The sequence below is a fragment of the Elephas maximus genome, chromosome 13 (genome assembly GCF_024166365.1).
Source record: "Elephas maximus indicus isolate mEleMax1 chromosome 13, mEleMax1 primary haplotype, whole genome shotgun sequence".
Taxonomy (NCBI): Eukaryota; Metazoa; Chordata; class Mammalia; order Proboscidea; family Elephantidae; genus Elephas; species Elephas maximus.
The window spans coordinates 47,535,224-47,562,181 of record NC_064831.1 but is presented as its reverse complement, the minus strand read 5'-3'; the positions used below and the strand labels follow the sequence as shown (position 1 = coordinate 47,562,181).

The 26,958-nt window shown below is 42.0% G+C and overlaps 1 protein-coding gene across 4 annotated transcripts in view; it reads right to left on the bottom strand.

Moving 5' to 3' along the window:
• Positions 1-26,958, bottom strand: part of CGNL1 (cingulin like 1) — a 189,597-nt gene that overhangs the window by 113,407 nt on the left and 49,232 nt on the right. For 3 of the 4 annotated variants that reach the window (XM_049905311.1, XM_049905309.1, XM_049905310.1), the window contains 3 exons: positions 7,269-8,891; positions 6,197-6,291; positions 4,312-4,417 (listed from right to left, as the gene is read on the bottom strand). In XM_049905311.1, the coding sequence (XP_049761268.1) occupies positions 4,312-4,417; positions 6,197-6,291; positions 7,269-8,876 (1,809 nt within the window). In that variant the 5' untranslated portion in view covers positions 8,877-8,891. The remainder of the gene's footprint in view (positions 1-4,311; positions 4,418-6,196; positions 6,292-7,268; positions 8,892-26,958) is intronic. The other variant, XM_049905312.1, reaches the window with a different exon arrangement.

Genomic DNA, 26,958 nt, shown 5'->3' with positions numbered 1-26,958 from the left:
GGCACATAAAGAGATATGAGAGGCACTATCAAAGGTCCTAAAATTCATGAATTGAAATCTGAAAAGAGAGGGAAAGACAGAGAGAGTGTGAAAGAAGCAATATTCAAAAAAATAATAGCTAAGAATTCCACAAATCTGATGAAAGTCATCACCCTGTGGATTCAAGAACCCAATGAACCCCAAATAGGATAAATCGAAGGAAACTGCATTTAGGCACATTCTAGTTAAACTTCTAAAATCAAAGATAAAGATACAATATTAAAGGCAGCCAGAGGAAAAAGGCACATCACCATTAAATAACAACGTTAAGAATAATGGTTGGCTTCACAATGGAGCCCACGGGGACCAGAAGAAAAAGAAATAACATCTTCAAAGTTATGAAACAAACAAAAAAATCAGCAAACTAGAGTTCTTAAAAAAAAACGAGAATGAATTAAAGCCAGTGTCAGACAAACAACATCTGAGAGAATTCACTGCCAGCAGAAATGCACTACAAGATAGACAAAGTTCTTCACGCTGAAGGAAAACAATCCTAGATGGAAATACAGAAGAGTACTGGAAAAGGAACAAATTTAAATGAAAGATGTGGAAGATCTCAACAAACACTACAAAACACCACTGGGAGAAACTGATGATGTAAACAAATGGGGAGACAGTCCATGTTCATGAATAAGAATACTCAATACTATTAATACGTCAGTTTCCCCAAACTGATCTACACATTCAATACAATCCCAATCAAAATTCCAGGAGGCCGTGAGTGTGTGTAAACCGACAAATTGATTTTAAAGTTTTGTGGAAAGGCAAAATACCTAGAAAAGCCATGACAATCTTGAAGAAGAACAAAGTTGGAAAGCACACATCATCAGATTTGAAGTCTTACGACAAAATGGTAGTCACTAAAACTGCATGATACTGGTGCAAGGAAAGACCAGAAGACCAATGGACAGAACAAAGGGTCAAGTGCTGGAGAGGATGTAAATCCGGAAGGTGCGGCCATTGCCAGTAGGAGTATAAACTGTTTCAACCACTTTGTAAAATCATTTGGCAGTATTTAAGAGCTACACGCATGCCTACTTCATGACCTAGCAATTTTATTCCTAATTATGTCTAAATGAAATCAATGTGTTTACCAAAAACAAAACAAAACCAAAAAAGACATGTATAAGAATGTTCATAGCTGTTTTATTCATAACTGGAAATGTCTATCAAGAGTACAGTGGATAAACAAACTATGGTATAGTCATACATTAGAAATCAATAAAAAAGAAAAAGCTGCTGATATATACAACATGAATGAATCTTGCTGACATATGTTGAGGAAATGAAGCTGGACATACAAAAGAATATACTGTAAGATTTCATTTATATAAAATTCAAGAAAGGCAAAACTAATCTATGTGATAGAAGTCAGATTATGATTACCTCCATAGGGATGGGGCATAACTGAACAGGAAGGGGCCCAAGGGAACCTTCTGAGGTGATGGGAGTGTTCTGTATCTTGATTTGGGTGATGATTTCATGGATAGATACCCATGCAAAAATTTCATGAACTATACAATTAAAATATGTACAATTTACTTTATGTAAGTCATACTTCAATAAAATGATGTAATAAATAAGTAGATGTTTGTTGAAGGCTTATCTGTTGTATAAAGTTATACCCGAGGCCCACGTCACGGTGTCTCCAAGGCCCTCTGTCCATACATCTGTTACAGAACTTTCAATACACTGGGAATCACTGCTTCATAACCGCCAGTGAGATTTTTATCCCTCACATACTGCATGTCTGCACACAGCAAATAGTAAAGAAATGTATGTTGACTAAGTTGGCTTTCTTCTTTTTGATGGTATATTTCTTCTATAAGGAAGAAAGACTCTAAAAGGACCTGACTGAAAAGAAATCTATTATAAAACATCTCTGATTTGAGTAGGAATCTTAGTGGATCCCCTTTTTATTTTTTTCCCATGAAAATAATAACAAGATGATGCTCTCAAAAAGATTTGGCTGAAATGCCACGGTAAGGTGGTTAGAAAATTACGAATAGAGAAAGAGATTAAGGCAGGAACGCGAGGTGGAGAGGAAGTCTCTTGGCTTGCATGCTCATGAATCTAGGTGTGAGCTGTGTGGGATGAACTTGGGATGAGGAACTTCCCACCTGCTCCCAGAAGGGGGACCAGAACCCATTAGTCAAGAAAGTGTAGAACTTCCCCATCTTCTTAGGAAAAATGAGAACAATCCATTTTTAGAAGTTGCAATCCAACCCAACAAGGGAAACTACATTGCTCTTGACCAAACAAAAACTCTACCTGCTTTGCTGTTTTCCACTATTGTCTCGGTCTATGAAGGAGCGAGAGCTCTCACATTCCCTCCTAGAAAATCATTTAACTGACACCAAAAAGATAAAACTCCAAAACCTTTGCCAGCAAATAATCAGATCCAAGGACTAAGACGGGGAGGAAGGGATAAAAAACATAGACAACTAAACAGTCAAAGCACTGTGAGCGCAGCCAACAGTCTACGCGCCTTCGTTCATCTTCTCATCATCTCTTGTTTGATTTGGCAGCAGCTTCTTAATTGATCTCCCTTCCACTAAGAGAACGAGCTTTTACAAAAACAACACTATTCATTCCTGCTTAAAATCCATTAATGATAGTCCATCGCCTTCAGCCTGAAATGGAAACTTCTTATGTAACTTACAAGGTCCTTCCCATCTGGCTCTTCCTACGTCCTGGCCCTATGCTCCAGCTACACTAACCTATCTCCAGTTCCCTATATGTGGTCAACACATGCCTCTTTATATTGACTCATGGCCATTCCCTCTACCTACAACACCCTGCCTTCCCTTCTTCTCCCAGAGAACTCTATGATCCTTCAAGACACCATTACTGTCATTGTCTCTAATGAAACTAGCCTGGATGCTCCTAGTCTGTGATGCTCGACAAGTCTCAACATCAAGGCCAAACGATGCATTCTCCCTAAAAACACACAGGAAAGTCAATAGCAAGAACCATTGTGATAATTTGGATTTGACAGTCTTATCCAAAAACACTGAACTACTTTTAAGAATTACACAGAGTTCCTGAAAGCTGCCTATAAATGAAGTGGATGACTTAAAGATTTCCCAATGGGAGTCATTAAATAAGTATATATATAGCACTGGACTATCTGAAGGCGGAGCTGCAGTCATGGGTTAGCTGAGCACTAGGGGAATACTGAGGCACTAGAGAAAAGAGGGAAGGTGATGAGTAAAAATACCTTCTACATACATGTCACCAAAGTTAAAAAAGAAGCTATAGTCAAAATTCTTGCTATTTGCCTCTGGGTATCTTCTCTCCTTTCCTGCAGAACTTGCCCAGAAAGGGAAAGTGGAAACCACGTAAGCAAGGAATAGGTCCCAATACAAGGTGGCACAGGGCTGAGAGCCAAGTTTTTAGCTGTCTTCTCTTAAATGTGGCTTCCTTTCAGGACACAAAGTGTGCCTAACATGTAGTCACTGTTCATCAAATATGAGCTGACTCCTTTTTAACAACAACAACCAAAAAAAAACCCAAGTCACAACTCGGATTCACTGTGATAAACTACAAGGCAGTTTCTGCACAGGAATCTGCTACCACCCCATTCCTTCCTTTGTCCTGTACCAAAGCGGGTCGTCTTCACTAGACTCCGTTTCTTACTCTCCTTCGCACCCGATGTTTCAGAGCCTGGGTCCAAGCTCACGCATATTTACCTTCTGAATTTGCCTATGATAATGCTGGGTTCTCCACCTGTTCTTTCATTTCATTTTTTTATGCTTATTTTCCTTTCTGAACTTTACCACCTATGTATTTCAGCCTGTTATATTTTATGTGTGTTATATATATATAAAAACCCATTGTTGTTGAGTCTATTCCAACTCATAGCAATCCTACAGGACAGAGAACTACCCCAAAGAGCTTCCAAGGAGTGCCTGGTGAATTCGAACTGCCGACCTTTTGGTTAGCAGCCATAGCACTTAACCACTATGCCACCAGGGTTTCCATATATATATATATATATATATATATATATATACATACACACACACATACATATATATAACACACATAAATTATATATATATATACATAATAAGCCTTACAACTTTTCTGAAGAAAAGGCAGGGTGCAGATTAATAACGTCTAAAATATGGTCTCTACCTTAGGCATTTGCTCCCCACTTAGGAAGCTTCCTGTTTACGGCTCTAAACAAAGGCACAGACTAAGAAACAGAGACTTGTTTACCACATTCCACCTTCCACGCTCTCTGCAAAACACAAAATTTTAATTTACTTGGTTGCTTCCTTGCGCACCCCCTGCTGCTCGAGACTTCAAAGTCTGGATTTTCTCAAAGACCAGGTTGACTTTCCTTTTGGTGGCATCGTCGTTATCGGTGCTTCTGGGAAAGAGGCAGCAGAAAAAAAACAGTGAGCGGTACTCAGTGGCCTCAGACTGGGGGAACAGAACACACACACTACAATCTGTAAGATAAATCCCAAGAGACATGAATTCGTGAAGACTGCACCCAAAACCAGTGTGAAAAAAGACCCAGTAGAATATTTTTCTTCAAATGAGTTGTTGTATGTTATCACTCAATTTGGCAGGGGGATTCCTATCTCCAAATACATGAGAGAGCTATAACCACATTCTAAGCAAGTTTGGAAGAAAACAGTGAAACTTCCAGAAAAATCCATGCTTGATTGATTCCAACAACTCATATTCACTCCAACTGGAAAGTCTCGCTCTCTCTTTCTCACTCTCCATCATACACACACACACACACACACACACGCAAGCACACACATACATACACGTGCACACATGTGCTACTTGTTTTGCTTGTAAATCTTACACTAAGAATGATCTGACCCTAACTTGTTTAGTTGATGTTTAAAAAAAAAAATCCCCCAAGCCAAGGTTGTCAACACAGCAGCCCTTTGTCTGCTTTCATGGGTAACAATCAGATAAAGTTTCATTAACTTCTACTTACCTTCTACTCTACCAACTCGGCAATGAGAAGAAAAAGATGTAAAATAATTTTCCTTAAATACAACTCAAGCTGAAGTCTGTCCCACCTATATCTCAAGAAATCATGGGCCAGAAAATAAAGGAATTTAAAGAAAGAATTTTAAAAACTAAGTCTTTCTGTCTCAATATTAACGTGGTAAAATCCTTCACAAGGGACACTAATAACTAGTTCTTGGCTAAAAGAACCTCTCTGGCTTCTTCCTTCCTTCCTTTTTTCCTTTTCTCTCTTTTTTTGCAAAAGGGCTCCCATCTTATATTTTGAACCTGGACATTTTGTCAGCCCTACAATACTGACAAGTAATTGCAGGGCACAACACAAAAATACATAAAGTGCTTTGATACCAGTGAGTATTTGCCAAGTGGCTTTCAGTCGTGTCAGGCCGCAAAGTTGTTTAATCATATCTGATGAGAGAATTGAAACAGGAACTTCAAATTCCTTGCCTAGCATTCCAGAGCAGTTAGTATGTCAGTCAGGAGAGAAAACCAGATTACTCAAAAATCAACCTCCAAGATAAGTGGAGAAAGCACAGCTTCTAAATGACTCTACACATGCTTTAACAATGATGAAAGCAGGGGCTCCTGGCCAATGTGAGGGAGGGAATGTGTGTTTTTATTTGTAACTTCCAATAAAGGAGGACTGATAACTACTGTGTGCATGGGAGAAAGCGAGGTGATGGCAGATTCAAAATTGAAAGCAGACATTCCAACGTTCCTCCTGTCTTTGCATTTGTCTTTGAAACAGTAAAAACCCATCAAAAACCCATTGCCATCAAGTCAATTCCAACTTATAATGACCCTATAGGACAGAGTAGAATTGCACCATAGGGTTTCCAAGGAGCAGTTGGTGGATTTGAACCGCCAACCTTTTGGTTAATAGCCACGCTCTTAACCACTGCACCACCAGGGCAGTAAAAGGTCATTTTAATAATATACTCACTTTTAATTTTTAAAGCATTCCCTACACTCCCCTCCCAACCCCCCACCTTAATGCTGTTATGGAACTCCATGCGTTGATACTTACCCCTCAAAGGCTCATACAGGACTGGGAGGTGGAGGGGGTTGGTGGGGTAAAACGCAAGGCCTCAGAAGGGGAGATTAAGCACACCGCCAGGAATTACACTACTTCGTGCCTTTAAGGAAGATTACTTACCCTTCTTTGAGGTAATTGTAAAGTATCTGCTTGGCAGTCTCCTCGTTGGTTTGCTGACTGAGCTCTTGCTGGCCTTTTAACAGATCTGGTGTGGCCTGGAACACAACATCTGTTATTAGATCATGGGATTACCTTTCCAGGAAGAAGGCTAAACCCTGAAGCTGAAGCTCCCACACACATGCCTGCTTTCCAGAAAGGATTCCTCAGGTAAGGATGCTAAGACCTCCGGCTCCACTCCGTATTAGCTGCATGGCCCTGGGCCAATCACCTGGCTCTCCTCCCCTCCCTCTCCTCACCTGTGAACTGAGGGTAACAGCACCCATCTTCCTGGGGTCAGTGGGAGCCTGTAATGTGTGGCAAGTCATGCCTGGCATTTACCAAAATTACTGCCACTTTATCACCGTCGTTATCTTTATTGTTACTCACCAATATCCTAAATGTACCAGTTAAATTCCACCACTTCAGGATTAACCTAATTTCTCAGCCCAGAAATTAAACCAGTAGCTGAATTTCATGAGGATATTTTATATATCCGTGCGAACTAAGCACTGAACCTCTGTGTGGAAACAAATTCTTCGTACTTTGCAGTTTCACTGGTATACAAATGGAAAACTCAGGCCTCTCGATAGTGTTTGAGAGTTACTTCACACAGAGAAGACCACAAAGGAAATCTCACTGTATTTGAATTAACTAGGAAACCATAAAGGAGCCCTGGTGGCCCAGTGGTTAAGTCTTTGGTGGCTAACAGAAAGGTCGACGGTTCAAACTTACCATTGGCTCCGTGGTAAAAGACCTGGCCATCTGCTCCTGTAAAGATTACAGCCTAGGAAACCCTATGAGGCAGTTCTACTCTGTCATATAGGGTCTCACTATGAGTCAGAATCGACCCAACACCACAATAACAAGGAAACCATACCACTGTCAACAGGACATAATTTATAATGAAAGCCCTAGAAAAATCAATTGTGCCATTATTGCTTAAAAATGAAGGACAGGTATTCCTATAGCCTCCTGCAACACAAGTATGTCCTTTCAATGATTTCAAAGGAGAAACAAAACCCCATGGTACTACCTGAGTGTTTGAGGTGGATGGAAATGTCTTCACTGATATTTTCTTGGCACCAGAATCAGGTGAAGTTGCTACGGCCCGGTTCTGCAACATCAGCGTTGCCCTGGCTGTTTTTACCTCCTCCTCCTTTCTCTTCTGTGCTGGGAGGGAGGACCCATGCATCAATGTACCTCCCAGACTGCCTTTGTCTTCTTGAATGTTTCCGTCTTTGTTCTGCTGGGGTGGCCTGGGGGCAACACCCTGGGCACCCTGAGTCACCCCCTGCAGCTTTGCAAAGGTTCGGCCCACAATCTGCTTCCCACGGTGCTCGTGAGTGGGCGGTTTCTGTGGGCACACCTGGGATGGGCGCAGGAGATGTTCGTTTGACTTACCCAGGTTCCGACTGAATTCACTCAGGTATTCTGAGTTCCCTTGCAGACCAAATGGAAAGGCACTATCCACACTTCTGGACCTTTTCCTATCATCTGGATGGATTCTGTTTCGCTTCCCAGACCTTCCTCTTCTTGGAAGCCCGGGTTTTTGATCAAATTTTTCAATTAATTGATCCACACCAGGAATGGACCCCGTGTCAATATCTCTCCCGGTTCCTGGCAAGAAGGGGATATACCTTCTATTTTCATGACGATTCACATTGTCGGCATGGATGGCACCTTCCTGATCATCAAGTAAAAATCTGTACAGGCAGTTGGCTGAAGTGGGAGTTGTGGATGACGAGGAGGATCTCCGGGACCGAGATCCGTCCAGGACAGGGCCAGCTGAATCCTGTCGCCGGAAGGGAAGAACATCCGGCCTGGTTTTCTTAGATTCAGGATGGGTGTGTGGGGTGTGGCTTGTTAGCAGCCTCCCACTAGGTGGAAGGGCCCCCTCAGCCGCCCCCTCCTTGGTATGGCTCTGGACATTTACACACACTGACGTCTGTTTTTTGGGGTCATCTATGACCAAGGAGCTGCATAAACGAATGGCTGTCACGTTGGGTTTTGCTGGGTCTTCCAGGGGAGGGCTAGTGGGTGGCTGGGAATTGCTAGGTTTGGGAAAGCAAGTCCAGGGCTTCTTATCATTGGGACCTTCTTCTGTTAACGTTTTTAGCCAATTACCCTCGGGAGGTTGGTGGTTTTGTAGGTTCACCTCGTTCTTCTCAGGGTCATAAGGCTGCAAAAGCTCTGGGTGTCTCTGAAAGTTAAGCATGTGAGATGGCTTCACCGGTCTGTCTTTGTGGTCTACGACTCCGTTCTTGCCCTCGTACAGAGTGGCTTGTTTCAAGTTCCTCGTTGGACTGGGTGGGGCATATGGGTTTTCTGGGAGCTGCAATTCTTCTGCATCGCTCTCCTCAAGCGCAGGCCCATTGCTGGAATGCAGAGGCAGGTCATTTAGCACTGGAGGTGGAAATGACGGTCCGTTTTCAGAAAACGATGTGCCTGCCAGACACCGCTCCGCATTATTCAGGACTATGTAGGGGTGGCCATCAATTCCCTGCACCCTAATACTGACACCATAAGAGCCTGCCTTAGAGTGCTGGGAATTTCTTGGTCTTTTGGTCTCATCGCTTGCAAGTCTCAGATGGACACCATATTCCTGCTGCACGTGTTGATATTCACCGAAATACACCTCCATGGTTCACTGTTTCAGCTACCAGGGAAAAATGGGGTAAAAAGAGGATATTAAGTTAGAATTATGTCTGTTTAAATGAAGATTATAACATTTATGAGGGAAAAACTTCAACAAAAACAAAACACTTCAAACAGCAAGGATGCTGCAGAACCAAAGGCAGGATGGCACTTCCTGACTTGTACAAATAGGCTTTTCTGGACACCCCTGACCCCACGGTGCCATAGTGTTGGCCATCAGAGGGCTTGACGCCTGACCTTAGGGTAGGTGACTGGTGTGATGACCTGACGCCTTTGGCAATAACTTCATTATTCTGTTTCTAGCACACTCTGTGAGAAGGTAATGGTGGTTCACTGGTAGAGCTCTCACTTTCATGCAAGAGGTCCACATTCGATTCCAAGCCACCACTCGTCTGCTTTTTTTTTTCTCTCAGTTGGTTTCCTCACACTTTATGCTATTTATTTTTAACCATTAGGATATTTCAGTTACTAGCATTTGAGAACAAGGTACTTCTCCATTAAAATAATTAAGACTAAGGAGTTCTGATGCTCACCATTTTTCTCTCTTTTCTTATACTGTTCATGTTTTTCTTAAAGCAACACATTTACCTTTTTTTTTTTTTTTACACACAATCCTGCTTTAGAATCTTTAACACTTTTTTATTTGGACATAATGTTTAAAACATTTTTACCTTAGTGTTTGTTAGATGGTCAGTGAAAATAAGTTATCAAAAATAATATTTAATCTTTTATTCTTACCAAAGAAGTTCTAGTCTATTGATCTGAAAAATGTGGCAAAATACTGAATACTTGGCACTCTTTATTTTGTGATGGGCCATGATGCCAAGAATCATTGCCTTCACCATTTTAGTGTGGGCCGTCCTGATCAGAGGACGGCATAAAAATCACGAGGCAAGGCACCCACCCTAGCGGACACACTCTGCGGTGTCCTCCCTAGAAATTCACTTCTACCGGTACGAAAAAGCAACAAAGAAGACCCAAAAAGATAAAAAACCATAGGTCACAAATGACAACTGGCTCAATTATTTTGTTATTTGAGGCCTTCTCAAGTTTTCTTTCTATTGTATGGTCATTCACATAGCATGTTTTCCAAGAAAATAATCCATGTGATCCACATTTTCAAATGCATTCGCACAGAGTTTTACAAAGTATAAATCATTTCCTTTATGTCATGGATTGAATTATGTCCCCCCAAAAAATGTGTGTATCAATTTGGCTGGGCCATGATACCGGTATTGTGTGATTTTCCTGTATGTTGTAAACCCTGACTCTATGATGTTAATGAGGGAGGATGGGCAGCAGTTGTGTTAGTGAGGGAGGACTCAATCTACAAGATTGGTTTGTGACTTGAGGCAATCTCTTGCGATATAAAAGAAAGAAGCGAGCAGAGAGACAGGGGGCCTCATACCACCAAGAAAGCATCAGGAATAGAGCGTGTCCTTTGGACATGGGGTCCCTGCACCTGAGGAGTTCCTTGACCAGGGGAAGATTGAAGACAAGGACCTTCCTCGAGAGCCGATAGAGAGAGAAAGCCTTCTCTCTTGAGCCAACACCCTGAATTTGGACTTGTAACCCACTAGACTATGAGAAAATAAATTTCTCTTTGTTAAAGCCATCCACTTGTGATATTTGTTATGGCAGCACCAGATGACTAAGACACTCTGTATCTGTTATTTCTCATAAACTAATTGGGTTTGTTTGGGCTTGCTCCTCCTTTCTTGATTAGACTAGCTAGTAGAATATGTGTGTATGTCTGTTGTTGTTGTTAGGTGCCATCGAGTCAGTTACAACTCTTAGCGACCCTATGCACAACAGAACAAAACACTGCCCAGTCCTGCACCATCCTTACACTCCTTGTTATGCTTGAGCCCATTGTTTTAGCCACTGTGTCCAATCCACCTGGTTGAGGGTCTTCCTCTTTTCAGCTGACCTATACTTTGCCAAGCATGATGTCCTTCTCCAGGAATTGATCCTTCCTGAAAACATGTCCAAAATATGTAAGGCACAGTCTTGCCATCCTTGCTTCTAAGGAGCATTCTGGTTGCACTTCTTCCAAGACAGATTTATTCATTCCTTTGGCAATAATCCATAGTATATTCAATATTCTTTGCCAACACCACAATTCGAAGGCATCAATTCTTCTTCCGTCTTCGTTATTCATTGTCCAGCTTTCACATGCATATGATGCAATTGAAAATACCATGGACTGGGTCAGGCACACCTTAGTCTTCAGGGTGACATCTTGGCTTTTCAACATTTTAAAGAGGTCCTTTGCAGCACATTTACCCAATGCAATGCATCGTTTGATTTCTTGGCTACTGCTTCCATGGCTGTTGATTGTGGATCCAAGTAAAATGAAATCCTTGACTTCAATCTTTCCTCCATTTATCATGATGTTGCTTACTGGTCCAGTTGTGAGGATTTTTGTTTTCTTTATGTTGAGGTGCAATCCATACTGAAGGCTATGGTCTCTGATCTTCATTAAAAGTGCTTCAAGTCCTCTTCACTTCCAGCAAGCAAAGTTGTCATCTGCATAATGCAGGTTGTTAATGAGTCTTCCTCCAGTCCTGATGCCCCATTCTTCATTTAGTCCAGCTTCTCAGATTATTTGCTCAACATACAGATTGAATAGGTATGGCGAAAGAATACAACCCTGATGCATACCTTTCCTGACTTTAAACCAATCAGTATCCCCTTGTTCTGTCTGAACAACTGTCTTGATCTATGTAAAGGTTCCTCACGAGCACAATTAAGTGTTCTGGAATTCCCATTCTTCACAATGTTACCAATAGTTTGTTATGGTCCACACAGTCAAATGCCTTTGCATAGTCAATAAAACACAGATAAACATCCTTCTGGATGTCCCTGGTTCCAAGTCCTCTTCTGAAACCAGCTTGAATTTCTGGCAGTTCCCTGTCTATATACTGCTGCAGCCTTTTTTTAATTATCTTCAGCAAAATTTTGCTTGCGTATGATATTAACGATATTGTTCTATGATTTCCACATTCGGTTGGATCACCTTTCTTGGGAATAGGCACAAATATGGATCTCTTCCAGTCAGTTGGCCAGCTAGCTGTCTTCCATATTTCTTGGCATAGACGAGTGAGCACCTCCAGTGCTGCATCTGTTTGTTGAAACATCTCAATTGATATTCCATCAATTCCTGGAGCCTTGTTTTTTGCCAATGCTTTCAGAGCAGCTTGGGCTTCTTCCTTTAGTACCATCGGTTCCTGATCATATGCTACCTCTTGAAATGGTTGAACATCGACTAATTTTTTTGGTATAATGACTCTGTGTATTCCTTCCATCTTCTTTTGATGCTTCCTGCATCATTTAATACTTTCGCCACAGAATCCTTCGCTATTGTAACTCGAGGCTTGAATTTTTTCCTCAGTTCTTTCAGCTTGAGAAACGCCAAGCATATTCTTCCCTTTTGGTTTTCTATCTCCAGCTCTTTGCACACGTCATTGTAACAGTTTACATGGTCTTCTAAAGCCACCCTTTGAAATGTTCTGTTCGGTATGTATATCCGTACGTACATACATAGTTTTTAAATTTTTGTTCCCCTAAAGAGCTAGCTCTTAGATTTAGATTTATCAATTTTTTTTTTAATTTTCTTATTTATTGATTTCTACTTTGACCTTTACTATTTCCTTTTATTTTCTCCCATTTTATTTTGTTGTTCTGCATGTAATTTCTTGACTTGGATGCTTCAACTGTTTATTTTCATTGCTGAATTACATCCCAAAAATTGTGATATATAACTGTGTCAGTTAGGAGTTACGTTGGCTCCTAACAACAAAGAGACCCAAAAAGCAGCTTAGATGAGTTAGGACTTTTTTTTTTCTCAGAGGTTGGAAGTGCAGGGCTGCAATGACCCCATGATATCTATGAGGAATGCTTATCTTTCCACTCATCCATCTTCAGCATGTACTAGATACCTTAATGGAGCCCTGATGGTGCAGTGGTTAAGAGCACAGCAGCTAACTCGATGGCAATAGGTTTGGTTTTTTTGTTTGCTTTGGGTTTCATACCTTAAAATCACAGCATCACATATGCATAAGCTCAGATCAGAAGCTTAGCCAACATTCTTTTTAAAGAGCTTTCCTGGAAGCCCCATCCATCAATAGTCCCTTACATCACCTTGGTCAGAACTTAATCATATGGCCACCCCTTAATGGCAAAGGAGGCTGGGTAACTGATTTTTAGTTGGACATTGCCATTCTTAAAAAAAATCAACGTTAGTAAGAAAAAAGAGAATAGACATTGAGAAGGCAGCCAACATTTTCTATTCCAGCAATGTTTCTATTATTTTCTAGATAGTTTAAACTTTTGGTTTGATTTCTTCTTTGACCCAAGAGTTGTTTTTGATAAAGTTTTTTTCATATCAAGTATTTTGAGGTTTTTTGTTTTGATTTGGAGGCCTTTTGTCTCTATATGGTGTTAATTTCTAGCTTTATTGTACTGGGTCAGAAAATGAAGTCTCTACTACTTTATCTTTTAGAAATTTATTGAAGTTTCCTTTGGGCAAATATAGGGACAATTTTTGTCAATGTACCGTGGCTGCTGGCTGTAGTCTCCATTTTAGGGGATGGCATTCAAAATAACATTCTCTACCTTTACCAATTACTTAGTTCAGTGACAGCACATCCCTACTCATCTCGTCTTTCCAATTTGTTTTGGGGATTGCCGGGTACATTAGTCTCCCACTATTAGCATGGTGTTGCCACTTTGTCTTGGTGGTTATTTTTTCAGCTGTAAAATATCATCAAGGAACCCTGGCGGTACAGTGGTTAAAGTGCTCGGCTGCTAACCAAAAGGTCAGCAGTTGGAACCCACCAGCCACTCCGCAGAAGAAAGATCTGGCAGTCGGTTTCTGTAAAGATTATAGCCTAGGAACCCCTATAATGCAGTTCTACTCTGTCCTATAGGGTCACTATGAGTCAGAACTGACTTGACAGCAATGGTTTTGGTTTAAAACATCACCATTCCCCATTTTACAGGTGAGAAACAACTCAGAGAGGTACACATTCATCATTATGTCACCAGTTCCAATTATTTCACTATGTCTACTTGCATTTTCATCAAAATTATACTAACATTTTAAAATAATTTAATTTTTAATTACAGGAACACAAGACATAATGAAAACCTGTACTCTTGAGCTCCACACTTTCCCAGATCCCATCACATTCCCCAAAGACAGCTACCTGCAAATTTTATCTGTTTCTTCTAGTACTTACTCTGTGTTGCTAAAAATACACCAGGCTGCGGTTTTTTGACTTATCAGTTTTACATAGCTATTAACTTCCTGTTTAGGCAAATGCTCCATATATATATCCTATTTCTCATTTCGTTAACCTCTCGGTAATAACATCTAGAGCTAACTGTTTACATTCTTAAGATGATGTAAGTATTGTTCACCAAAGAGCCAGGTTGTATACTATGGTGATCTTTCCTTTCTTACATAACCTTTAGCTTTTTTAGAGTTAACAACTGACAACTTTTTTGTACTTGTCTGGTTTTCTATATAACCAAACCCAAATCCGTCACCGTGGAGTCAAATTACAACTTATAGTGACTCTACAGGACACAGTAGAATTGCCCCATTAGGTTTCCAAGTCTACCGTGTAGATCATAATTATGGATAACATTGCAAAGAATGGGAATTCTAGAACACTTAATTGCGGAACCTGTACATAGACCGAGAGGCAGTCATTTGAACTGAACAAGGGAATAATGAGGGGTTAAAATCAGAAAAGGTGTGCATCAGAGTTATATTTTTTCACCATACCTATTCAATCTGTATGCTCAGCAAGTAATCTGAGAAACTGGACTATATGAAGAAGAACGGGGCATCAGGATTAGAGGAGGATCCATCAACAACCTGCAATATGCAGATGACACAACCTTCATTGCTGAAAGCAAAGAGGACTTGAAGCACCTATTGATGAAGATCAAAGACTACAGCCTACAGTATGGATTATACCTCAACATAAAGAAAATAAAAATCCTCACAACTGGACCAATAAGCAACATCATGATAAACAGAGAAAAGACTCAAGCTGTCAAAGATTTCCCTTTACTTGGATCCACAATCAACGCCCATGGAAGCAGCAGTCAAGAAATCAAACGACATACTGCATTGGGCAAATCTGCTGCAAAAGGCCTCTTTAAAGTGTTAAAAAGCAATGATATCACTTTGAGGACAAAGGTGTGCATGATCAAAGCCATGGTATTTTCAAACGCCTCATTTACATGAGAAAGCTGGACAACAAATAAAGAAGACCCATGAAAAACTGATGCCTTTGTATTATGGTGTTGGCTAAGAATACTGAATATACCATGGACTGCCAGATGAATGAACAAATCTGTCTTGGAAAAAGTACATGTTATCCAGAGGGATTAATCCCTTGAGTACACCATGCTTGGTAAAGGGTCATCAAAAAAGAGAAGACCCTCAGCAAGATGGATTGACACAGTGGCTGTAACAACAGGTTCAAACTTAGTAACGACTGTGAGAATGGTGCAGGACCGGACAGTGTTTCATTCTATTGTACCTAGGGTCGCTATGAGTTGGAACCAACCAGATGGCACCTAACAACCAACAATCTTTGCGTAAACAGACTGCCACATCTTTCTCCAACAAAGCAGCTGGTGGGTTTGAACCAGTGACTTTTCGGTTAGCAGCTGAGTGCTTAACCACTGAGCCATCAGGGCTCCTCACCAGTATTAATTTCCAAATGACCAAAATATTAGATAAATTGGTAATTTCTTTTCCCTAGTAACCTCACTTCTGCAGCCCTTCATCCTCCTGCCCTATTTTAGGGTCTAGAGCTCTTTCTTTGACTGCTATCTTTTTTTCTGAATCCCCTGTCTTCCTCTTTCTTAGTTTATCTATTGGTCCAGCACACCTCCAGTGGCTTTCTAATAAAAGGTCTAAGTGATTAAAATTTGGAGTCCTTGTATTTTGGAAAATGTCTCTATTCTACGCTTACTTTTGACTGATAGTCTAGCTGGATATAAAATCTAGGTTAGAAATTATTTTTCCTCAGACTTTTGAAACAAGTATTGCTCCACTGTCTTCTAGCTTTTAGGGATGCTGTTAAGAATTCTGGTGCTATTATGATATCCTTTCTTTTGTGTGTGACCTGTTTATTTTTCTCAGAAAGGTGTTGGGACCTTTATTTTATCCCCGGTGTTCTGATCTTTCACAATAGCACACCTGGGTGTGGGTCTTTCAAAATTTACATCGTGGGCACTTTGTATACTCTTTCAATGCAGAAATTTATGTCTTTAGTTCTGTAAAACGTTCTTATATTATTACTGCAGTAATGTCCTTCTATTTTTTTTTTCCTGTTCTTATTTTCTGAATCTCCTATATTGGCAATGCCGAATCTTCTGGACCAAATTTCAAGTTTTCTTTATTTCTTTACTCTTCTGTTTTTCAATTCTTTTCTTCTACATTTTGAAAGATGTATCCTCAGCTTTTTTTTTTTTTTAATTTGAACTACTAGATTTTTAATTTCCAGGTTATCCAATTGTTTCCATTTCATAAATGCTGTTCTTATTCTAGAAATGTAATATCTTCTTTTGCTCTCAGAATCTTAACAAGCTTTTTTAAAAAATAAGTTTTCTTCTGCTTTCTGCAACATCTCTATCTTCTTCAAGATTTCTTCTTATTACTTGTTTTGCTCCCTTGTCTTTCATGTTGACAGTTTTCCCAACATGACTTACTGTGACTCGAGGTTCTTAGCTGCCTGACTGCTATTTAAGAGGTAAGTCCTAAAAGCAGAATAGCGGGTCTGTATGAATAAAGAGGGCTCATTAGCTAGTGAGCTTCAATGAATGCTGAAAAAAGGGAACCAAGGTTTCCACTGAGGAAACAGCAAATTTCAATATCTGGGGACTTTTTTTTTCTGGAACTGTTCAATTTCCCAAGAAAGTAATCCTCTAATACATTGCTGGGGTTGCAATCACCTGTCTGCTGGCATGAGATAGGGGCAGGGGAAGACCACTGGAGGTCCCAACTCTTGTTCAGTGCCATGTCGGTCCCCCATACCCATCCTCCAACACTATTCCTGTTCAATTTTTCCAAAGAACAGACCTAGTCTTCTGCTGTGATGAGGAAGAGGGACAGGGACGTGTAGCTGGCCAGATGTTCAGCATGGAAAGGAGAAAGTGGAGGTCTACTTCTTTAGTTTTCAAATAATTGTTCTGAATTATCTTAGATAATTGCCTAGACTTTGGCCCTCACCCCTACATTCTACAGTAACTGGTGCCTTCCATTTCTGAGCCTCTCAGCAGTTCTGCAGAGGAATTGCCTCATTTCCACACTGCTGACACTTTCACTTTGAAGCTTCCATCACTCTGTAACTCAATTATCACTCCTCCATTTACTTCTGAGCTCCCTCTGCTGAGGTCTCCACTGCCATTCTTTGTCCTTGTGGGCTTACACATTTTTTCATTCCTTTTCTATTGTTTCAACGGGATTTTTGAGAAGGAGATAAACACAGGTGCTCAATTCACCTGCTTTTAAACTTAACCTAGCTTGATAAGGCCAACGATGTTTGTACAACACCTCAAAACTAAAGACAAGTATATCAAATGTGCCTTAGACTGAAGGCCACAAAAATGACTGAGTGTCTTGATCACCGTTTCCAAGCAGCACTGACATGCTTTTATTCTGGATCTCCAGAAGTGTTCATTTTTATTAAAGTTTATAACAAATATTTTCCACATAGAGGAGCTTCTCGACAAGCTAATATATTCACCATGGCGCTCTTTTTGGGTTGTATTTACTAAGTGCCAGGAGATGACTTTTCTCACCAATAAGCTCTTCTTAGCCTACACTGGCTTTTTGATAAAAATATTTCTTCCAATATTTATCAGTAAAATTCTTTTCTAGGGCTTTATAGTCTTTTTTCATTAGCTGCTTCTACTACCTGTATAATAATAATAATTCAATGTTAGAATACGGCCACCTTGATATATTACAGTCTTAGTTCCCTGTTGATAAATTAATCTGCATGTCTGAATTTCACGAAATGTCCACAATTTACATTTCCTTGACAACAAACTTTAATATTTTCATGAAATGACATTTCCCAGCTGGGCACTGCTGTCTTAAGCAAATGTGGATTTCCTTCCCGGTCAAAGTGTAAACACTGAATTAATTAATGAATTTAGGGCAGCTGTTCCCCATTTTCAGACACTGGGCTATGTTAGGATCGTAAAGCACGCCACAGACACACTTGCTCAGTCGGGGGTAAAACCCAACCAGGGGCTTACATAATTTGGCAGTGAGTGCTGATCGATTGCCAGGATGCAACACTGTGGCACTTGGCAAATGAAAATGGTGATTTGGAGTGGAAATAATGCTTTCAGAAAAGACTGCTAAATGATGATAATTGCTTTAGTTAGTGAGATCAGTGAGTGTGTTTGCGAGTAAGAACAAAGAGCTAAATTCTTGAAAGAACTGTGAACCCATGCCAGATAGAAACATTTCCTCTCTCTGGACCATCACATGTTATCAGCTGAGCAAAGAGATTAGTCACGTAATGAGGGTCCATACACCCCTTCACCACTCTAACTTCCAGTGGCACCTCCAAGTCTTAGAGAATATTCATCAGCCACTCCAGAGGCTGTGATGGCTACAGAGAAAATGCGGCTGGGCCATCTGGACCCTGGCCCTTCCTTCCCCAGGGTAACACTCCCGCCAGCCAGGCCCAGGGTGGCCCAAGAACCCAGCATGCTATTGGGCTTAAGGGGGAGAACTCCGTTATATGCTTGTTTTAATGAATACTTCTCTTTTACTGTACAAGTCACTTAAAAGGACATCTAAAATGAGGGTAGGAAGCTAATGAGCCTTAGTGTAGTCTTGAGGTCCATCCAGGAAATTAGAAGTAAGCCACAAACCAAAATGTAATTTCCCCCAGTGGAGCCTGCGGCTGCCTCGTTCAGAGGGAGGTCATTGCCAGTCTAACAATAACCACAAGATCAACAGCGGACAAAATGCGTGCTCCTAAAGGGCTTGTCTGTAGGGCTGGTGGGAAGGCACGGACTTTGTGTGTGAATACCCATATTAGAGCCCCAACTCCACGGAAGTGACAAATCAGAGTGTGGAAATCTAAGTTAGCCAAACGGACATAGTTTGAATGTATTCTCAAATAAGACACAAGAGGCAGCCTTGCTAAACTTAACTTTGTATGCTTGCTACCTGTCTGTCTTTCTATGTGGTCTGTAATGCAAAGGCAGAAAATGGATCAAGCTTTCACGATTTCAAAGGAAATGCCTTCACACACACAATCGAGCCTTCAGAATTCCCTGGGGAAAACTTTTTCAAAAATAAACTTTGAAGCTTGAAAACGAAAGCAGAATTGCTATCTCCTTTACACTATTCAATATCGTTTGAATCTCTGTAAATCTCTTTACAATGGTAACCAACATTTTTGTTTGGAGAAAAAAATTAAATTTTTATAACATGAGGTATTTCACCTCCCCCCTAAACCCACCACATACAGAAAGGACGGTGGCAAAGAAGAAACAACAAGCCTGCACCAAGGTTCACTCTGTCCTAGAGTTGGAGACCTCGCAGAATCAACCACCAGTTTGAAAGCAGGAGTCACTGAGACTATTCTGGCCACACCCCACTGGGCCCCAGGAGCTCAGATGCCATGCTGGCCTTCTGCGGAGAACCCATCCCTCCAGCTCTGGAAGTCACCTCCTTCCTTCCCCACGGACTGGTCTCTACCACATCAATGCCTGTTCCACTGCTGCTTGGTTTTGATCCCTTTTCTCTTTCTTTACCTGGTCAATACATATATTACCACTTAGTTTATTGTGTTTTATGTTCCCAACTTTAGTTTTCAAATTCAGTGACTGGTATTTTATATTCCCCACATTTTCTGAAAAAAATACAGAATTCACACCCAAAAAGATGTTTAAGATGTGTCCTTCACCTTTCTTACCCCTTGAAAGGACTCCTGAAAGCTCTCCCACCGAGGCAGAGCTATCTAAGTCTTTAAAAGTTTGCAATTCTGAAGACAAGTAATGGAACACACAGCTCCTGGTTGCAGGATGGAAGACACATTTCCAACTTCAAAGGTCAAGACCATTTTCAGAAAACAAGGAAGATCTGAGAGCCTTTTAGCTCGTGGGACTCTCCTCACAGATACAAAAACCAAAAACTGATATTTGAGGTTCCACAGAAAGCTGAAAGCAAATAAAGGCCTTTCCCTGCCACTTGACACCTCGGAGGACAGGATCAGACCAGTTGCCCTCAAGTCAACTTCAACTCATGGGGCAACCTCTTGTGTGTCAGAGTGTAACTGTGCTCCACAGAGTTTACAATGGCTGATTTTTTGGAAGTAGATGACCTGGTCTTTCTTCCAAGGCACTTTTGGGTGGACTCAAACCTCCAACCTTTCAGTTAGCAGCCAAGCACATTAACCATTTGCAAAATCCAGGGACTACAAAGATGTCCAAAAAACTTAACTCTTTGTTTTAGCATGATGCTAATTATTTCTTCTTGTTTAATTTTCAGGAATTAACAAAAATTAAGAGATATCAGATTCTTTGGAGTGCACAGACAGCTCCACTGGCACACAAATTTAAAACATTTGAAAGAATTCTCAATAAAATAGACTTTCCAACTGCAAACGTTTTTTTTGAGCAATGAAGTAAACGAAATTCATATACTGCCTATCTCTGTAAATCCATAATGGAAACTAAAATACAAAAAGATTTTTTTAAAAACTCTGTTACACGTGTTTTTATCTCTGGACCTCTCAAAATGCTGTTCTCTCATCTCCCACTCCCACCCTAAAGACATTTTTTTCTCCAACAGATCGAACGCTCCCCACCACTCTTCCTATCTCTTCTCCCATCATCATGACAGCTGACCCCACCCCCCATCTCTCCCATCACCCCACAGAACTCACTGCCTGAGATCAACCACACCCTCAGAATCACATGCCAGATGTCCTCCAACCCTGACTGCCCTGGAGCCTGTAAGCCCACTGAGAAACTAAGCCACAACAGGAACAGGAGGAGGGAGGCTACACACATCATAAAAATCCTATTTGCATTTCAAGTTAGTGGCTTTGCTCCTTGGTCAAAAGCCAGACTTTCCCTGGGCAGCAGTCATGTACACTTTAGTATAACTAAAAAGATGCACAGGGGATTATATAAGAACTCTACTAAAATAGCAGGAAAGGAAAACAGAGGTACAATGCATGGGCTTAAGAAGCAGACAGACTCAGGTCAAACCCCAACTCTGGACAAGCTTTTATCCGCTGCGAGTGTTTTCCAGTGCCTAAAGGAAGGTTATTAATGATGACTTCATCGTGTAATTGGGAAGATTAAATTGTACACCGTGTGCTAAATGGAATAAGAGGAATCTCCTTTGATCCGATCCTCAGAACACTCCTGGCATGGGAGATACAATTTCCTCCACTTTACGGAGGGAACTCTGAGAGCTAAGTAATTTCCCCCAAGGTCTCTCACCTGAGTCAGGAGCCATGCCAGGGTTTAGGTCCAGCTCTAAGACCAGATGCCTTTGAACCACGGTGTTGGCGAAGAGTACTGAATATACCATGGCCTGCCAGAAGAACAACAAATCTGTCTTGGAAGAAGTACAACCAGAATGCTTCTTAGAAGCAAGGATGGCAAGCCTTTATCTCACGTACTTTGGACATGTTATCAGGAGGGATCAGTCCCTGGAGAAGGACATCATGCTTGCTAAAGCAGAAGGTCAGCAAAAGAGAGGAAGACCCTGAACGAGATGGATTGACACAGTAGCTGCAACAATGGGCTCAAGCATAAAAACCGCTGTGAGGATGGTGCAGGACCGGGCAGCGTTTCGTTCTGTTCTACATATTGGTCACTGAGTCGGAGCCGACTTGACGGCACCTAACAACAACTAAGACCAGAGCTCTTAAGCAGGGACCACGTCTTCATTTATTCACCTCCCACAGTATCTAGTACAATTATGTCACATGGTAATCGAGCATCTGTGGACCAAAACCTGTCACTATGTCCCACACCACTGGCATGCCAGCAAGGCAGCTTCCTGACTGTCACATTCCAGCACTCAAAACAGTGTCCCACACATAGCGGGCACTGAATGAATGAAAACACATGACAGCCTTAATGGACACAGCTCTCTGAATCCCCTTTTAAAATGTGAGCAATGTAAAAAAAAAAAAAAGGTCAGGGCGTTCCACAGCAAATCCCCCCCGCTGTCCTTCAGCCACACCGCTACTAGCCAGAAAACAAGTTAACTATTTAAAACTAGAACTAGATCAGCAACATCACTGGGCTACACTTGTCTTTCCACATCCAGCCTCCACAACCACATTCACAAGGTGGGTGTGTTACTGAAGGAGAAAACAGGCCGTAGGGTTCTCACACATTTCATAAGGGAAGTTGAGGGGTATTGTGGAATTCCAACAAGGCCAGCTGTAACAAGCCCAATTCCCTGGAACCTCCTCCAAGAGAATTTCTGCAAAGTGAATTCCAGAGCTAAATGTCCTCCCCTCAAGTATCTTTCTGCAATGTATCTCCTTGGTCACTCAGAACAAGAGATCAAACCACTGACACCTCTCCATCTTTGTCCTCAGCAGGAAAAAGACTGAGGGAATTGGCATCATATGAAAATTTGGCCAAGTGATGGAGAAACCCAGAGTACCCATGGAAGGTCCAAGTGCTCATGTCCACCTCTCCGCAGCCATCAATTCACAAAGCAATCAAGCATCCTGAGTGTGTGAGTCAGTTGTTTGTGTGGGTCCCAAAAAGACAGCAAGGTAAATGACGCACCTAGAATTACCATACTGTGTAGGTGACTGTTAGAAACAAACAAAAATAGCACTGTGCAGCCACCAAAAATATTGGAAAATAAAATAAAAACAAACCTTCTAAAACAGACACCTAGCAGATTCCCACGCTGTAAAATCAGGTGATCTCTTTCAAGCCCAGTTGTTACCCCTAATGTCTGGTGATACCACGGCCCTCATTCTCTGATGCAATCTTCCTCCCAGAATTCTCTGGGTGGGATGCAGAGGAAGGGGGGTTGATTATGCCAGACCCCAAAGTCATCCCAAACATGCTCCATCCTGTTCTTGCCAGTTATTCAGGTAACGAGACATTCTTTTGGATATTCCAAGCACTTCTGTCTTTATCTTGTCTTCTTGATTTCTAAAGCAAACAAGCAAGTGCGTGCACACGCACGTGCACACACACACACGCACACCCATCTCTCCTTCACACTCTGCTCTTCTGGCCCAGTTCCCCCAGTTTCACAGTTCTCTGCCGCTGGGCCTACTGTTACGAGAGCCGCAAATGACATCTGGAAGTAAACAGGGTACAAGCAAACACGTATGTGCAAATCAAATGTGTGTGGGAGAGGGAACACCCACATCTCCCTTCAAAGCAAGAATCTGTCTGCCCCAGGACCCCACGGACCAAGTGCTGAATCCCCTCCTCTGGTCTCTAAGGAGCCAGCGGGAAGGCAGAAAGGCCTGGGACAGAGGCCTGAATGCCAGTCCCGCCCATGGTGAGCAAAGGCCATCGAGTCCATTACCTTTATTTGAGAGTTTAATATCTTTATTTTACACAGCTGTCTCCAGCTGGGAAGCTTTACAACTCATGACATGTTTTAGTCATTTAACCCAATCAGCAACCAAGGTTTCAATTATGTAAACAACAAAAAATTATACATTTTAGCCTTTGAGGGTTTGTCAGTATATTCTTTTGTATTCATATGAACATGGATATTTTTCAATTTCACTCTTTCCAAAGCATGCTGAAATTTAAAGCTCACTCAGAATCTATACTATCTTTGTTTTGTTAAAAACAGCTTTTCATAAGCACCTTTAGAATTTGAGGTGTTTTCCTGGGTGTGTCCTCAGCCACACCTTCAACACTGCTTAATTTCTAGTTTACTCCTTCACAAGCTTATATAATTATTAAAAATAAAATATATTTATTCAAACTACTATGGAACCAAGTCACCAAGTACAGATACAATAAAGGAAAAAAAATTCTCAGAGACCCTTACCCATTGCCATCGAGTTGATTCAACTCATAGTGACCCTATAGGACAGAGTAGAACTGCCCATAGAGTTTCCGAAGAACTGGCTGATAGATTCGAACTGCTGACCTTTTGGTTAGTAGCTGAGCTCTTAACCACTTCGCCACCAGGGCTCCCAAAGACCCTTAGTATCCACTTAATGTTTCTTATAATATGTACACTTAGAAAGCTACTATAGTTCTTTTGTCACCATAAAGCCAGAACAAATGTTCACGTTAAACACAAACACAATTATGAAACCAATATGATTCAAATCCACGTTAATTTAATATACAAGTAACGTTCATTTTGGTGAAGCTAAATCACCTCACGAGGCATGAACTGGTAGACACCAACCATACCATGCAGGTTCTCCTATTTTCATCACACACGTTACCTGAAGCCATGTGATGCCTCACTTTCCTGCAAGACCATTAAAACTACTACAGAACCTTCATGTGTACAGTCTGCCAAAACACTGACAGCCTCGTTTAAGTGTTCGATCCACCTCTGAACTTTTCCAATAGTTCATGACAATTAAAATACTATAATTCAGCCTGACATTCAGACTGCTATATGCACAGGCACTGGAGTCCAGTGGTTTACTGTTAACTGCCATAGAGTTGGCCTGGGACTGATGGCCTCACGCACGGTGAACGGAACGCTGCCTGGTCCTGCACCACTACCATGGGGATCAGACCATTGTGACCACAGGGTTTTCACTGGCTGGTTTTCAGACGTAGATCACCAGGCCTCTCTTCCTAGTCTATCGTAGTCTGGAAGCCCCACTGAGACCTGTTCAGCATCACAGCAACATGCAAGCCTCCACTGACAGATGGGTGCTGGCTGTGCATGAGGTACATTGGCTGGGAATCGAACCCAGGTCTCCCACATGAGAGGCAAGGATTCTACCACTGAACCTCCAATGCCTTCTGGAATTGAGTGGTGGTACTCTGTTATCACATGGTCAGCAGCTCATTCAATTACTAACAGGTTCTTACCATGAGCCGATTACTGTGCCTGCTCCTCATGGCGCGCACGCTCTAGCGCGACAGGCGGATAATGAACGAGTTACCTCGTGTAGCGACAAGTGCCATGAAGACAACGAATGATGCAGGGTAAGCACGCAGACAGGTGGAGGGGAGTCTATTTGACACAGAGTGGTCAAGAAGGGCCTCTCTGAGAGGGAACGTTGGATGTGAAGGGAGAGGAGGAGATCTTTTCAAGCTGTGAGGGCGCCTGTCAAAGAAAACAGCCAGTTCATGGCTCCCAGGGGAGGAACGCGCTGGGCAAGTGGGAGGATTAGCAAGAGAGCCCCTGTGGCCGGAGCACAGTGGAAGACAGGCAGAGAAGGGGGCAGGAACCAAATCATGGGGGTCTCATGCGTCTCAGTAAGGACTCCGGGTTTGTTCCTAGCGGACTGGGAAGTCACCAGTAAGAGCGGGGATGTGATTTAAAGTCAGGGACTGGATGAGCTGAGCTAGAAGTAACGTAGACAGAGGAGAAACTGGGGACAGAGCAACAAAGTGTGCTCCATGGGCCAGCAGTAGCAGTGTCAACGGGAAGTTTGTCAGGAATGCAAAATCTCCAGTCCCGCCCCAAACCCACTGGATCCTTATCTGTGTGAAACAAGACCCACCCGAGGTTCTGTGCGCTTGCACTCCAACACTGAGACGTCAGGAGGAAGAGGAGAAGGCAAGGATGACAGAGAATTAGCAAACAGTGGAGCCAGCGGGATGGGAGGCAAACCAGGACAGTGTGCATCCTTGAAGCCAAGAGAAACAGTGTTTCTAGAAGGAACCCGTTGCCATCAAGTCGATTCCAACTCGTGGCGACCTCATGTGTTACACAGCAGAGCTAAGCTCTTTGGGGCTTTCTTAGATGCAATGTTTATGAAAGCAGATCACCAGGCTTTTCGCATACAGCACCTCTAGGTAGGTTCGAACCACTAGCCTTTTGGTTAATAGCCCAGTGCAAACCATTTGTGCCACCCAGGGACCTCCTCAAAAGGAAAGCATGGCCAATTAAGCCAAAGGTTGTTAATAAGTAGAGGAAGATTAGGGCTAAGGAGCAATCGTTGTATTAGACAAGTTGGAGAACAAAGGTGACCTTGACAAGAACTTTGTCACTGGAGTGAAAGGCACGGAGCCTGATCAGAGTGGGCCCACAAAAGAATTTTATTTATCACTGAAATTACAACACAAAAATAAAAGGCCATCACTGAAAGCTCCCAGAAGAGCCTCCACCCCAGTATGAAATTCCCACTGCATTTGTTTCCTCTTTCAGGAGGTCTATTTGCAAGCCTGGGGGAATGTAAATAAGAAGGTACAATGCGGTTATTCCTGGTCAAAGAACTGTGAGCCAGATCTTTGCCTGGTTTTATGGAATATTACTTTTTTTTCCCTTCCACATAATCTTTCCCTCTGGCAGCTGCCTATTGTCCTGAGTTGCAGCTGAACCTCTAAGATTCAGCAGCAAAGCAGCTGAAGAAGTGTGGTCTGTGTTTAATTAAAGCCAACTGTTGCCCTGTACGGAAATACCCTTTAGCCCTGGGAATGCCAGAAAAGATACTGATAAGAGAATAAAAACCAGAGGGGAGAAAAAAGTTACCCTTTTTCCCTTTCCTCTTCTCACCAGAACCCCTTGAGCTATTACTGTCCATATACACACACACACTCACCCACCCACCCCCACCCCGACACCATCCTCACGGCCCAGCCCAGGTGGTACTCCAGGTGAAGGAGAAACCTGCACAGAATCACACTGTAAAGGAGAGACTTTCAGAGGTCCTCCAACGCACACCTTAGAGGAGCCACTTTCAAGCTCTCTACCAAAAAAAACCAAACCAAACCCACTGCTGTCGAGTCGATTCCGACTCATAGCAACTCTACAGGACAGGACAGAACTGCCCCATAGAGTTTCCAAGGAGCAGCTGGTGGATTCGAACTGCCAACCTTTTGGTTAGCAGCCAAGCTCTGAACCACTGCACCACCAGGGC